This window comes from Elgaria multicarinata, chromosome 2, assembly GCF_023053635.1.
Source record: "Elgaria multicarinata webbii isolate HBS135686 ecotype San Diego chromosome 2, rElgMul1.1.pri, whole genome shotgun sequence".
NCBI lineage: Eukaryota > Metazoa > Chordata > Lepidosauria > Squamata > Anguidae > Elgaria > Elgaria multicarinata.
In genome coordinates this window covers 107,150,684-107,165,645 of record NC_086172.1, presented here as the reverse complement: position 1 = coordinate 107,165,645, position 14,962 = coordinate 107,150,684, and the positions used below count along the sequence as shown (strand labels likewise).

Below are 14,962 nucleotides of genomic sequence, written 5' to 3'. Positions count from 1 at the left end.
ATGTTGACGGCAGCCAGAAAAGTACAGACTTCAAATTGGCACTTTAACATCAACTTTTCTTGGGAACATCCTCCGAAGGATCCTGTGCATGATTAGGTATCCTAAGTGTGATTCTGAGTTACTGGTACATTGGTATGACATCAGCAAAAAGCAGTAAGACAGCAAGGTATAAATGCCAGCAACAGAAATGCCAACGAACATCAGGTCTGAGGTATCAGTATCTTACAACAAGGCCACAAACCTTTTGCACAATATTTATTAATGCAACCAGACTACAGTAAACAAAAATGAAAGCAGTGGTTCAACTCCATTGGAAGCTTCAACAAGAGATAGCATGTAATGATGAGTAAAGAAGGGATTAACATAACCCAATCACTTTCCTCCCCAAACCAGGTGAAATGTATCACTGCAAACCTAAAAACTATGCTGTTATTTTATTGCAATGAAGATAGGCCTTCCCATCACAATTAAAATTTCTGAAGAACTCAGACAAGTTTAGTTTGTATAAACACAGCATAGTTAATGAAAGTCAAAGTACAGTGGGCATTTCAAGACAAAAATTACATGACTGTACTTTTGCAGGCTAGAAATCAAGGAATGTACTTTATACGAAGGGTTAACTTGGGAGCTTTTTAGCTGTATGAATGTTATTCTGCTTTAGTGGAATATTGTTGTTGGGATTTTGTATACTCAATTAAAACAATCACTACCTATCCACAATGTTCTGAGGTGGGGAAAGTTATAAATTTAAGCTATAGAAAGTTTATACGGGTACTTTTTTCACACACGTGCACACGCACACACGCACACACACACACACACACACACACCTTCAATCTGCATATAGTGCAGGTTTTGTTTTATGTGAGTTCCACTTAGGCTTTTATTTTATTTTTTAAGAAAAGAAGTATGCCACCTTGGGGACAAATAAGAAACCACCAGCTTTATTTTTAAAGGCAAAATAAGCTGCATCGTAACTTCTCCTACCATAAGCTAATTTCATTCCCTAACCATCTTCAAAAACTAGATTGCATGAACATTCCATGTATCTGTTTGTAAGTACTACTTAAAAATAGCATGGGTTCCATCCAGCATCACATTGCGCGACGGGACTTCCCCTTCCTCTCCTACTAATCTGCTCTGGAGGGTTCCCCAAATGTCTCCCAGAACGGGGGGGGGAGGGTTTGGAGTGGGGGAGGTACACAGTGAAGCTGTAAGGCAGAGGGGAATCCAGTCAGCCATTGGTGTCAGCCATTCCACTGATGACAACTGGAAGCTAATTGGGTTTCCCAAATGCATTGGCCAGTAAACAAAACAAGTCAGGCACACCAATGGTATATCAAATTCACATGGTTGGCATCACCCAATGAAATACACACAGAGAGAGAGAGAGAGAGAATGGGAATTGCAGTTGGGCAAGTAACCAACACTTCACCCACCCCTAAATGCTATAAATAGGAAAAAATTGAGATGTAGCAGAATAAATTACATAAATATATTTACTTCAGCATTATATTGTAAAGCTTTGTTAATGCTTGATAAATTTGCAGAAGTCAGTTTTCTCCAGCCATTTCCCAGGATTTACCACATATGCATTCATTTTTTAAGAAAGCAATTTTACCACAAGGCAGTAAAGTCCCTGCCGTTGCCCTTCTGTAGTTCCTTCTTACAAAATATACACCCCATGTGGTGAAGCAGAAGTATGGCCACGTGTGATTCTTTTTACTACTACTACTACTAAAATAATAATAATTAACAGTCCACTATCCATGCTGGCTTGAATTTCTCTGTCTACCACACAGTGATTACATGTATAAGAATAAAGACACAAAGACAGGGATTTCTCACTTCATGGCAACATCTCTTAAACATTTGAATTCACCCCTATAAGGCACAAAAGCTTTACTCTCAGAGACATTTGCTGACTTCAGCAGGTTTAGATCCAAGAACTGTGGCACAAATCTTAAAAGGATGATAAAGGGGGGACATGTTTAGAAGCAGAATTCTCCCCCCCCCCCCATATTCAGGGCATTAAAATGTCATTTATCTACATAACTGGCACATTTACAATCTGCCCCCGCCCCCCTGCAAGTATGTTAAGACATGCAAAACAAAACAATATGGCAGCATAACTAGTAAGTAACTGGCTTTGGCCATCTCCGCTGTACTTTGTGAGGTTTTGGTTTGATAATATCCGTAGTGCACATCTTTTATCTGCCCTGCCAAAATGGCAAAGTACTGCTGCATCTTCAGAGGCAAACAACAGCAAAAGCCAAACAATGAACAAGTGCCACTCAGCTGCAGGAACTGGCAAGGTATTGGCAGTAGGAACGGTCACTCTCTCTTCCTTTCGGGAGCTGTGCTGAAAGTTATCCAACTTGCCACTAGGAACAAAAAGAACACAAAATGGTCAAGAGATGATTTAAGTTCACAGCACTGCTTGACAGAGTATTTTATCTAATTTCTTCACACCAAACGAAAACGTATTCTTTCCTAGCCAATTCACCAGCTCTTAAATGGTCACTTTAAATTATGCAAAGTCTCCTCATATAAAAGATAATGCAATACAATATTCTATAGCAATGATCTTCACCATTTTTGACTCCAAGCACAACCACTGAGTCCACAGTCTTTGTGTGTGTGTGTGTGTGTGTGTGTGTGTGTGTATCCTCTTCTCCCAAAGGAATACAAGAAAGAGAGAGAGAGAGAGAGAGGGAGAGAGGGAGAGAGAGAGAGACCGACCCACACTTGAAGTGATTGGGAGCTGCCTGTAGCTCTCAGACCTTTATTATTATTTATTACATTTGAAGTTCTATATCAATATTTTATTCCTTTTGTATTTTCATTTTACTGTGCATTACTTTGAACAGCAATTTTGGACTGTGAGAATATGTATAACTCTTGAATAGCATGAAAATAAATTAGTAAGAAAAGCCTACATGCAAGACAAATACGTTTTCATGATGTATCGACTGTAACTACCAAATGTTTAAGCAAAACTTATATGAATCCATCCATCTTGACTGCAGGCTAGGAGACTTCAGATTTTAAGTGGAATTGCAAAGCATTAACTAAATTGTTAAAGAGATTTTGGTTCATGGTGCAAAAAGCCTACAGCACACATTTTGCAAGGCACTGTTGTTTCTAAGAGGGACGAGACTGACAAGAGATTAATCCAAGAACTACTGCTTTTAAAATGGAGGGAGATTGCAATTTTTACTCTTAGGTAAACTGCATAATCAATCCAAAACCAGTTGCTTGGAAACAACGACAGGAGAGGGCTACTGCCCTTGTGTCTTGAGCTTCTCACAGGCATATGGCTGGCCAGTGTACGAAAAATGATACGGCTGTTAGATCAGGGGTGGCAACACGCAGCCATCCAGTGCAACCACCTGCCAAAATATAGAGCTGGCAGAAAAACTAACACACACATCCCATTTATGCAAACAAAATGATGCCAATAGCAGCTATAGAAACCTCAGAGGGTTAAACGAGCTAATTTTGACCCATTGAGGACTGCACAATTGCTCTAGACACCATTTTGTTTTTATTTTGACCCTCCGGATGCTTTGGAGTACAACACACGGCCGACTGAGACAGCATGGCCAATGGTAAGGGATGATGGGAATTGTAGTCCAAATCATCTGAAGGTCACTAGATTGCCTATACCAGAGATAGGCTCTTCTTATGGTCTTACTCTTAGTCCTCCTCCTTCTGGTCCAGGGCGTGAAGATTCAAGCCGTCTTTCCATTTCTTCTAGTTTCCTTCTCTTCTCTTCCACAGACAATATGTTCTTAATACCACGTGAAGCAGCCTTTGGAAAAGAAACATTGGGCACAAGAACATTAGAATCTAGGATTTTTTTACAGAAAGGGAATCACAACCAATATCTTTTCCATATTTCTCTCTCTCTCTCTCTGTATGTGATATGGATACAGTTGGTCTTATTCATACATTTCTATTAAATCCACGTAATTGTATATAGAACTGTGATAGTATCTATGTGTGAAAATATTGGGCTTTCCCAGACAATGCATCTACACCCCAAACTTTGACTGGAGAAGCAAATTAGCAACCCTGTGTGTGTGTACGCGTACATGTGCGCTTACCTATATTATATGAAAGCAGAGGCTTTCCTCAAGTTCCTTTTTCAACTTTTGCTGTCACCTGAAATGTTGGTGGTGCTCTCATAGGTCATTTCTGCCCTATAGAGCCCCCAAATGGGAATGAAACATTGCCATTATGGCATTCCATAAGACAAAAACAACCAGTGGAGGCTGGTGGCTCCGATGTGAGTGGCGTGGTGAATCCACTCCAGGTTTCAGTCAGAGCCAGTAAGAACTCTAAAGGAGCTCTCCAAGGAGCCACCAGCCTTCGTTGAGAGCAGCCAACAGAGCTGCTAATTTTGCCACTGCTTCAAGCAGTGGCAAATCTTTATTCCCCCTGTCTTAAAGGAAGAAAACCCTGCCCAATCTTGGAATCTGTTTTTAACCTTTGTAAACCGCCCAGAGAGTTTAGGCTCTCAGGTAGTATATAAATGTAATAAATAATAATTAATAATAATATCACACGGATAAGCCTATGCGGCAGGGTCTTGCTATTTACTGTTTTACTCTGTACAGCACCATGTACATTGATGGTGCTATATAAATAAATAATAATAATAATAAGAAGAAGAAGAAGAAGAAGAAGACTCCCAAAAATGTATCAAATTCCCTCACACATGAAAGCGGCAGAAAAATCCCCACCCTTTCAGCAGGCAGAAATGGTCTTGCAAAGGCAGATGGAGATTTTTGATTTGGCTCTACCTGGAACACATGGAACAGAAAACCCTGCAAACCTTTGATTTTGTGACTGAGAAAACTGGGATGCAGTTCTCCAACCTGACAATCAATAAGTCGCCGAGGCATTAACAAAATGGTGGTAACAACAACATCCAAGGGATGACGATAATAGAAATCAATAAAACTTCCAGCTTTGTCCTCTGTAGTTAGACTACTCCACAGTCTGCCCCACTCCCTTTGCCATTTAATACTTTAAGGTGAATAGTGATGATTCCAACAAATATATTGAGCAAGTGTAATATGAAGCTAGAGATCTTCAGGAGTGCTTACTAGAAGACCTGCATAGCAGGTTATTGTTCACAATTTTAGTGGGTATGAAGGACAGGGGCAATGCTGGAAAATGAGAGAAGCACATGTTTCCTTGAATGAAATTGGGCAGATGCCCCAAGGTCTGGGAGGCTCTGCTCCATATTGAGGGCTGCAAAATTTGATAATGCAACATGGATATCTAACAGTACCATGCTATAAAGCCCTAAACAGCTTGAGTCCCAGTGTACAAAGCCCTAAACAGCTCAACTTGAAGCACTGCCTTCCCTAGTACCGACCAACCCGGGATATGGGTGAGGAATGTAGCCCGTGGGACCACACATGGCACAGCCTTTTTGGTGGTGGCACCCTGGCTATGGATCTCCCTTCCTATAGAGATTTGGCTGCTCTGAACGCTATTGTCATTCAGGCACCAACTGAAGTTATATTTGTACAGTTTTGGGGCAAACAAGTAAGTGTTTCATCTATTTTAGTCATGGTTTTATTGTATTTAGTTATATATTTGTAATTTTAGATTTAGGATTGTAATGGTGTTTATACTCTGCACTGTTTTTTACAGGTCATTAGCTGCCCAGAACTCCTTGCAAGAAAGGGTGTGATATAAAATCAATCAAGTAAATAACACCCTCAAGTGCCACACATTCTTGTCACTTCAGCAACATCTTGAGGAGAGCTAGAGAATAGAGAAGTGTCACAACTGTATGGCAACATTGAGGGCCAAAGCTAAACATGACATCTGAAGATCTGTAACTAAATCTTCAGCATGCTTTGTAAGCTTTCTCCTTTGGCACCCATGGAAGCTTGGGGGAGGGGTTTAAACCAGGAAAACAGCAGAGTAATGGAACCAGCATCATGGTCCGGCCCCGAATCAAGCTAACCCATGGTGCAGCTCCCTTTTCAAAGGCATTTTCAAACAGTACAGCCCACGGCGGCCTCTGCACATACTAGCATTTTGTTGTTGTTTCAGTCAGCCTTACATGGTGGCTTGGTAATGTTTGAATTGGTGACTTGGTTAATGTTTGAATTCAAGTCACGCCCTGGGGATTCTGCCTAATTTGAACAAGGAAAAACTGGTGCCTCATCCCTAGATTTGCATCATCATCCCTGGTTATGATAGTTGAAGTCTTAAGACAGGAAAGAGTAACTTGGAGCCCTCCAGATGTTGGGTTGCAGTTACATCCTCCTCCATTATTGGCTATTTTGGCTAGGGCTGATTGGTGCTGTAGTCCAACACCTGGACAGCCCAAAGTTGCCCACCCCTGACCTAGGAGGATTCACACAAGCCAACTCCACTGCTACTGGTCTGTACACTGCTAGTGAAAAGCTCAACTCACAACCTTACAAAATCTCTCACTCCTTTTTGGTATTTCTACCCACAGCCTTTTATTATACGCTTGACACCTAGAAATTCTTACTGGACATGAATGCAAGTTAGATGCCAATATCCATAATATTACATACTGGATCGATCTCCAGTATAATTCACAACAAAGCCAACAGTAATGGCATAATTATGGTCAGCCCCCCACCTTGATAAAAGATGTGATTTCCACAAAAGCTTCATCTATCTATTGTTCACATCATTATGTAAGAAAATATCTAAGTCTCTGTGCCAAGCACTCAGTTACCTCCATTTGCCTTTTTTCTGCAGCTTCTGCAAGTTGTTGTCGTCTCATTTCCTACAGAAAATACAAAAAGGAGCCATTTAAGAAGTTACTTCACAGAATGTCCCTGGGGGAGCGGATTGGCCCTTCAAGAGTCTTTCCAACATGGTAAAATATTTGAAAATGTTAGGAGCCAGAAATAAGCTTTTAAGTGCCAGCTCTGCTCACAACTGAATGATTTAAATTCCTAGATGACAACTTGAGAGCCAAATACTTCCCATTTCTAGAGTCTGTTTTCTCTCATCTGCATAAAAGTGGAAAGAGAAGTTCCACATTCTCAGTTTCATCAAACCTACATATGAAAGACATTGCAAAGTGCTGCAAGAGTTAGGGATGAAGAAACTGAAAAGAAACTGAAAATACTGCTAGTAATTTCAGCTCTGGTCCCAAACATCCAGCGAATGAACCAAGTAAAGTATCTTGTTGGCATCTCAGATTAATCGAAGCATGTTAACAGTGGGAACTGGGTATGTCCAGAAAAGGTCAACCACATTGCTTGGTTTACTATAATCTGCAAATACCTGCTAGATATTTGTATCAATCTTAAAAGCAACTAAGCAGCACACTGCTTACACGAGTGACATTTAGAGCTTCTTGGGGGAAGATCAAAAATGAGCAGAAATGCTTGTTTCTGGAAGGAGGCAGGTTGGCAGAGCTCCTTTATGTGAGCTCTGTTGACTTTCCAGAGCGTGCCCATTTGTTTCGGGTTGCGCTGGAAGGGCTAAACTGCAACACAATCGGCAGGGCAGAAGAGAATTGGTGGAAGTTCCCACTGGATTTGATCCTTGGTGTCCCAATTTGGCCCTTCTTCCAAAAGAAAAGAAAACTCCCAAAAACATTTGGCAGTTTTCTAGCTTCTTCCCATTTTTCTCCCAGTCTAAAAGGTTGAAATGCCTCTCCTAATTACCAGCAATGAGATATTTAAGTCAAAATATGCTGCTATTTTGGCCCCACCCCTTTTGCCTTTGGCCCCACCCCTTTTGCCTTCTGACCCACCCACCACAGGCACAACCCCCAAGAGCTTCTCCGACTATATGAGGCGCCCCAGCAAAACAATAAAGGTAAGGTGTTCCAACGATATAAAGAGTTCAGTAAAATAATAACCCAATGCAGGAAGTTAAGAAAGATAGCTACATAGAAGTTCTATTCTGTAATAAACACATTCAAGTAGAATAGATTCCAATAGGAAGACTATTGCACAGGAAGACTATTGCAAGTACAGAGCTAAAAGGGGAAGTTTAGAGTGGGAATCGAAACATTATTTCTTCCTGCGCATCTTTCTTAGTACAAAAACGACAGTTTTCCCCCCATTCTTATTTTCCTATATGGGAACAAGATGTTTTCTAAATCTGCTTTTGATATCCCAATAGAATGATTATGATGTATCCAAAAGTTAACTGGCAAAATTACCAATATTTTTTATCAGCCAAAGGGTTAAGTGAGCAGAACGAAAGAACAGCCACTTCTTAGAGAAAGTGATTACATCTGGGTGTTTCTGTCCAATGCAACTGTGTGTGTGTGTTCCAGCTTCTACTTCCCCCTGCATATCATGCAAAAATAGGCCCAGATCCTTAACCTGATATCCTAGATAAAAGCTGCTGCTGTTGCCAGAACACCAAAAAATCCAACTGGGCTAGATGCAATCCCAGCGCATCCAGTGGCATAACTGTCTGCAATAAGAATGGCTTACTGAGCACAAGACTGTGTATTTTACTGTTCTACAGCTTAATTGTAGCTGGTGTACTCTGAAAAAGATATGTTACTTTCAAAGAAGTTCCTTTCTTGCCTATTTATTTTCTCTGTGAACATTTGTTCATCATTTCTAACACATACACATAATACACACACATACACACACATATTTTGAGGGCAGTTATTTTAGTAGTAAAAGAAGTAAACCTTATTAAAAGACCCCCCCCCCCCTTTTATTGGAACATGAAGTCACTATACCTTTGTAGTGGCCTCTATTTGGGGTGTCTACATAGTGCAGACACCCCAATCTCATCTGATGTGCATGTTGACCTAGTGACCAAATATTCAAAACACACTTACAAATAGATAAACTGGGGACAGGTAGACAACTCTCTTCTGAATAAAAAGCACTGTGGGTTTAAACTCAGTCCACTGAGGACTTGGCCAAGTTACTTCCAGCTTAAGTTTTTTATCTGCGAAATGGGAATAGTGGAATTTTTAACAAAGAAATTCTAGACAAATATGAACCCTGGTTCATTCATTTAGTTGGGGAGGGGTGGGGGGGAGAAGTACAAATCCCTCCTCTCCACCACATAGATGGTATGGACCAGGCTCTCCACTTGAGAGCCTGATCATACAGAGGCCTGATTTACAGGATGAGGGGAAGCCGAGAAGGGCTCTTCTCACTCATTCACCTTGCTATTTCAACACTGCTCTCTATGTATGCATGCATGAACCACAGCTTCATCCATCAAAGCAAGTGTTTTGTGGCCCCTTGGAAGGAAATTGATTGTGACAAGTGTGTTCAGTGATTGGATTCAGGCCATGTTAGCTACAGCTAGGTCCCTTAGAAATCAATGTGAAAAATTCATCATGACTGACTTAAGTTCCATTGATTTCAATGGAAACTAGACTTGCCTTCTGATACACTCTTACCTTGGAGTAAGTCTCACTGACCTCAGTGGACTTGTGAAGGACAGGAATGCAAACTTGTGCCTCTAAACCTTTTGTTGCTATGTGGTTGTAAAATCTGCCCTTATGTACGATCTATGGCCTATTTTTTCAAATTGGCTGTGCCAGGCTTGGGCAGGGAAGATGAAAGTTGGTGGCTGCCAGCCAAGGTCATCCCTGCCTCGAACCAGTCTAACTCCCACCGGCACCTGGAGGTTATCAGGGCGGTGGACAAGCTAACAGGATTCAGCTGTGGAAAAAAGAGGTGGCCCAGCCCCTATGAGAGGGGTGGGGAAAAGCCCTGGAAGGGCACGGGTTGGTTTGTTAGGGTCATGGGGCCGAAGCTCCCAAAAAAAGATAAAAAGCTCTATGAAGCTTTTTATCCCCTTGGAGATACCCTTGGAGGTGTGCGTGTATGTCAAATGGGAAGATAAGGTCCAAGGTAACCAGGGGGGGGGGTACTTGGAGTTAGAAAGGTTCTTTATGTTTTAATGTGTGTGGGTATTCTGGAGAAGGCCAGACGTCATTTCGGCTGGGTGTGGGGAAGTATGATTGTTTCTTGGGGTAATGGCTAGAGACTAGAGCTTTTCCTCACCTTCTTTCCTCACTCCCCCTTTTCCTCATCTCCCCTTTTCCTCATCTCCCCTTTTCCTTTTTAAGAGGCTGTTTTTCTGACCAAGGCCTTATGTGTGAGTTTTAGTGATTGCAATAAAATTGCTTTGGTCCCTAAATGTGAGTTTGTGTGTTATTCCCTGAATCTCTGGCTCGTCCCGGTTGTGGACAAGGTTTGGGAGGTGGGTTGCTGGGAGTTCAGGAAGTTTTGTCCAGGAGCCTACCTTGCAGGGTTGTCAGGTGGACCCTGACATCCGTTACAGGACTTACTTCTCAGTTGATGTACATAAAAGTATGCTGCAAGTACAACTAACTTAAGCCCTGTTCTGGCACTGTAAACATGGCCATGTTGGAAACCCTACATTTATTTATTATTGCATTTATATCCCACCTTTTTTACTCCAAGGAACCCAAAGCAGCATATATAACTCTCCTCCTCTCCATTTTATCCTCACAACAACAACCCTGTGAGGTAGGTTGGGCTGAGAGTCTGTGACTGGCCCAAAGTCACCCAGTGGGTTTTCATGGCCGAGTGGGAACTATAACCCAGATCTCCCAACTCCCAGTCCAACACCCTAGCCACTACACTACACCCCACCGGCTCCCAAGCAGCCCCCTTCAGACTGCTGTTGAACATTCTTCCACCAGGGACTATTGTGGGCGCATGCAACACCACAGGGGCCTGGAGCCTGCATTCCTGCTGGCCTCTTTATGAATTCAAGACCCATGATTCCAAACGCTTGAAAAGGGGCTATAATCTTGATCCAACTCAGTAGCTAAAACCTGTATCATCAGGATTGCAACTAAGACTTGCAATCCTACACAGAAGTTACATGGGACTTAGCCCTGCTGGCAATGAGATTTACTTCTTGTGAGTAAAGATGCCTAGGATTGTGTTATCAGTCACTATCCATTATACACACCCAAACATACCAGAGCATTCTCATACCAGCACAAAGCCATTACACAGCTGCATTTCATACACTGTCCCTTTCATAAATATTTTAAGCACTCCAGAACTACGCATCTGAGCCAACAGCTCTCTCTTATTCCCAACAAGAACGCTAATGTTACAAAAATAAATGGCTTTTTCCTGACAGGGCTTGTGCATCCTATGCCTTATTTGCCTTTTGACAAGTATGTTTGAAACACAGCGCTATCAGCTTCTTCTGTCCCTGGGAGCATTGTGCTTGCAGCTTTAGGAACATCCCCGCCTACCCCTGACTCTTCCAGTGTATAAAGGCAGCAAGACAAAATAATAACACTGTACAAAGGCGTGTTTACTGGGAGTAAGCCCTACTAACCACAATGGGATTTACTTCCAAGTAAGCAGCACAGGATCAGGCTAAGCATTTAGGGCACAATCCTAGGCATGCTTAGACAGTAGTCCTATAACTCCCAGCATCGCCCAAACAGCCGGGGATGCTGGGAGTTATAGGGCTTACTTTTCTGATATGATTGCACCCTTAGCCTAAATTTTCCGTTTATCTTAAGGCTGCAATGTTATAGCCTCCAACCTGGGAGTGAGTTCCATTGAACTCAACGTGGCTTATTTCTGAGCAGATTGTGCCGCCGGTAGTTAAAAGGTCTGCAAGCCATATTTTGTTTTCTATTTTATCCAAGAAGTAACAGAAAGTAAGGGGAAACGGCCTGAATAAACAAAACACAGTTCGAGAGAATAAGCTAAACGCACTGAAAATTTGTCTCCCCTTTCCCTGGAAAAATAAAAGTTTCCACAAAATGTAAGTGCTGATATGCGAACTGCGATACGTAAGGTGAAATCCAATATAAATCCTACTTAGAGTAGACCCACTGAAATGAGTGGGATTTAGTCGGAATTTACAGATTTTGCTCTTAGCGCTTGGGGAAGGAGGGTAAGATTTCGGGTGCGGATCTCTAGGGAGGCGAGCAGGGAATCACAACTGGGAGAGCCCGGATGCAAAGGTGCCCACGGGGAAAAGGAGGAGAAGGAGAGAGCAAGAAACACACAAAACGCCGCCAGCGACGGGCGAGCTTTAGGAGCGTTGGGTGAGGCCAGCAGCTCGGGCTCCCGAAACCCAAGGGGCTCTCGGCACTCACCGGGTCCGGCGTCTCCACCACGTCGTCGGCGGCTCCCCCCAGGCAAGGCAAGCAGAGGCCCATCCCGGTCCCGCCAACCCTGGCCGAGCGGCGTCAGCGCCTTCGCAGAAACAGATGCCGCCGCCGCAGCAAGTAGAAGCCCCGGTGACGGCCCCGCCCCGGCGTCCTTTGACCGCGGAGCCTCTCTCCGCCGCTGCCCAGCGCCAGGGCTGCCTTCCTGTGCGGAGGGACGACGGCGCCACCTGCCGCTCTGGAGCCGGAGAAGGGAGGGAAGTTGGGGAAGGGGGAAAGAGCCGCTCAGCTGCAATAGCACACGTGGGGGAAGAAGGGGGGAAGGCGAATTTCCTGTGGAAAGATCCATACACCAACACCACCTCCTCCTCCTCTTCCTCTTCTTCTTCGACCCATACACTAAACTCCAACAGCAGATGTGAACGAAGAAGGGGGAAAGGTGAACTTACTCACTGGGGAACGATCCATACACTAAACTCCCAAGAGCAGATATGAGGGAAGAGCGAGTTCTAGAAGCCATGTCATTGAAGTTTCCAGTTACTCTTTCATGCCGTAAATCTGGCTGAGATGCGACGGAATACTGTTAGCTTTTATGAAATAAAAGACGTGCCTCTTCAACTACCTCATATATGATTCCTCAAAAGTCAACCCCACTGAATTCAGTGGGGCTTACTCCCAGGTAAATGGTTATATTTTCCCGGGTGAAAGCCTCATTGAATCCCAATCAGACTTGTTTCCGAGTAGACATGTAAAGGATTGTGCTGTTGGGTGCAATCTTGTACCCACTTAGCTGAGAGTAAGACTCATTGAACTCATTCCCAGGACACTTTAGGTAACGGAGGTGGGGATAGGCAACTCTACTGCTTGTACACCCCAGCCAACTTTTATTTATTTATTAAATTTATATACCACCCCATAGCCAAAGCTCTCTGGGCAGTTTACATGTGGCCCTGCCCCCTGTCCAGTGGCTGAAACTCCCCTCCTTCCAGCCGGTACTCCTCCCTCCCTCTTCCCTGGGCTATCCCATCAGCCATTGCAAGTTCTGTCGGCTGTAGAGGAGCAGCCAGGGTACTTTCGGGGGACGGTGTAAAAGCCGGAACGGAACGGAACAGGCCGGAACAGCCCCATTATATTAAAAAACCATACCAAAAACAGTGGCATGTGTTAGCAACACTTGAGAACAATATTTTAGGACTAAAACCATACCAATATTATATCACTATTAACCCCAAAACTCCCAAAACGACGTCCGGAACAGAATGGGATGGCCGGAACGGCCACTAGGGATCGAGCGATACCAACCAAACTCACCAGTCATGCATAACTAAATGGCAGGGATGCAATAAGCCACAAAAGTTGCCCCGAAACCACGTTCAGATACCCGTTCCTGGCAAAAACACGTATTGCGCAAAACGGGCCGTAACGGCAGCTTCCCAATGAGGAAAGTCAACCAAAACTCACCAGATGCGCATAACTAGGTGGGACAAATATAGAAAGCTCCAAAAGTTGCCCCGAAACCACGTTCAGATACCCGTTCCGGGCAAAAACGCGTATTGCGCAAAAACAGCCGTAACGGCAGCTTCCCAATGAGGTAAGTGAACCAAACTCACCAGATACACATAACTAGGTGGGACAAATATAGAAAGCTCCAAAAGTTGCCCCGAAATCACGTTCAGATACCCATTCCGGGCAAAAACGTATATTGCGCAAAACGGGCCGTAACGGCAGCTTCCCAATGAGATAAGTGAACCAAACTCACCAGATACACATAACTAGGTGGGACAAATATAGAAAGCTCCAAAAGTTGCCCCGAAATCACGTTCAGATACCCGTTCCGGGCAAAAACGCGTATTGCGCAAAAAGGGCCGTAACGGCAGCTTCCCAATGAGGTAAGTGAACCAAACTCACCAGATACACATAACTAGGTGGGGCAAATATAGAAAGCTCCAAACGTTGCCTCAAAACCACGTTCAGATACTCGTTCCGGGCAAAAACGCATATTGCGCAAAACGGGCCGTAACGGCAGCTTCCCAATGAGATAAGTGAACCAAACTCACCAGATACACATAACTAGGTGGGACAAATATAGAAAGCTCCAAAAGTTGCCCCGAAATCACGTTCAGATACCCGTTCCGGGCAAAAACGCGTATTGCGCAAAAACGGCCGTAACGGCAGCTTCCCAATGAGGTAAGTGAACCAAACTCACCAGATGCACATAACTAGGTGGGGCAAATATAGAAAGCTCCAAAAGTTGCCTCAAAACCACGTTCAGATACCCGTTCCGGGCAAAAACGCGTATTGCGCAAAATGGGCCGTAACGGCAGCTTCCCAATGAGATAAGTGAACCAAACTCACCAGATACACATAACTAGGTGGGACAAATATAGAAAGCTCCAAAAGTTGCCTCAAAATCACGTTCAGATACCCGTTCCGGGCAAAAAAGTGTATTGCGCAAAAAGGGCCGTAACGGCAGCTTCCCAATGAGGTAAGTGAACCAAACTCACCAGATGCACATAACTAGGTGGGACAAATATAGAAAGCTCCAAAAGTTGCCCCGAAACTACGTTCAGAGACCCGTTCCGGGCAAAAACGCGTATTGCGCGAAATGGGCCGTAACGGCAGCTTCCCAATGAGATAAGTGAACCAAACTCACCAGATACACATAACTAGGTGGGACAAATATAGAAAGCTCCAAAAGTTGCCTCAAAACCACGTTCAGATACCCGTTCCGGGCAAAAAAGTGTATTGCGCAAAAAGGGCCGTAACGGCAGCTTCCCAATGAGGTAAGTGAACCAAACTCACCAGATGCACATAACTAGGTGGGACAAATATAGAAAGCTC

General features: G+C 43.6%; 1 protein-coding gene across 1 annotated transcript; it reads right to left on the bottom strand.

Annotated features, from left to right (window-relative positions):
- Positions 1–805: 805 nt before the first annotated feature.
- Positions 806–12,216, bottom strand: SVIP (small VCP interacting protein). Its single transcript, XM_063117358.1, has 4 exons — positions 12,110–12,216; positions 6,740–6,790; positions 3,698–3,814; positions 806–2,384 (listed from the first exon to the last, which is right to left on the bottom strand). Exons 1-4 carry the CDS (start codon positions 12,170–12,172, stop codon positions 2,370–2,372), a joined length of 246 nt encoding a protein of 81 aa, XP_062973428.1. The 5' UTR covers positions 12,173–12,216; the 3' UTR covers positions 806–2,369.
- Between the last annotated feature and the right edge of the window lie 2,746 nt (positions 12,217–14,962).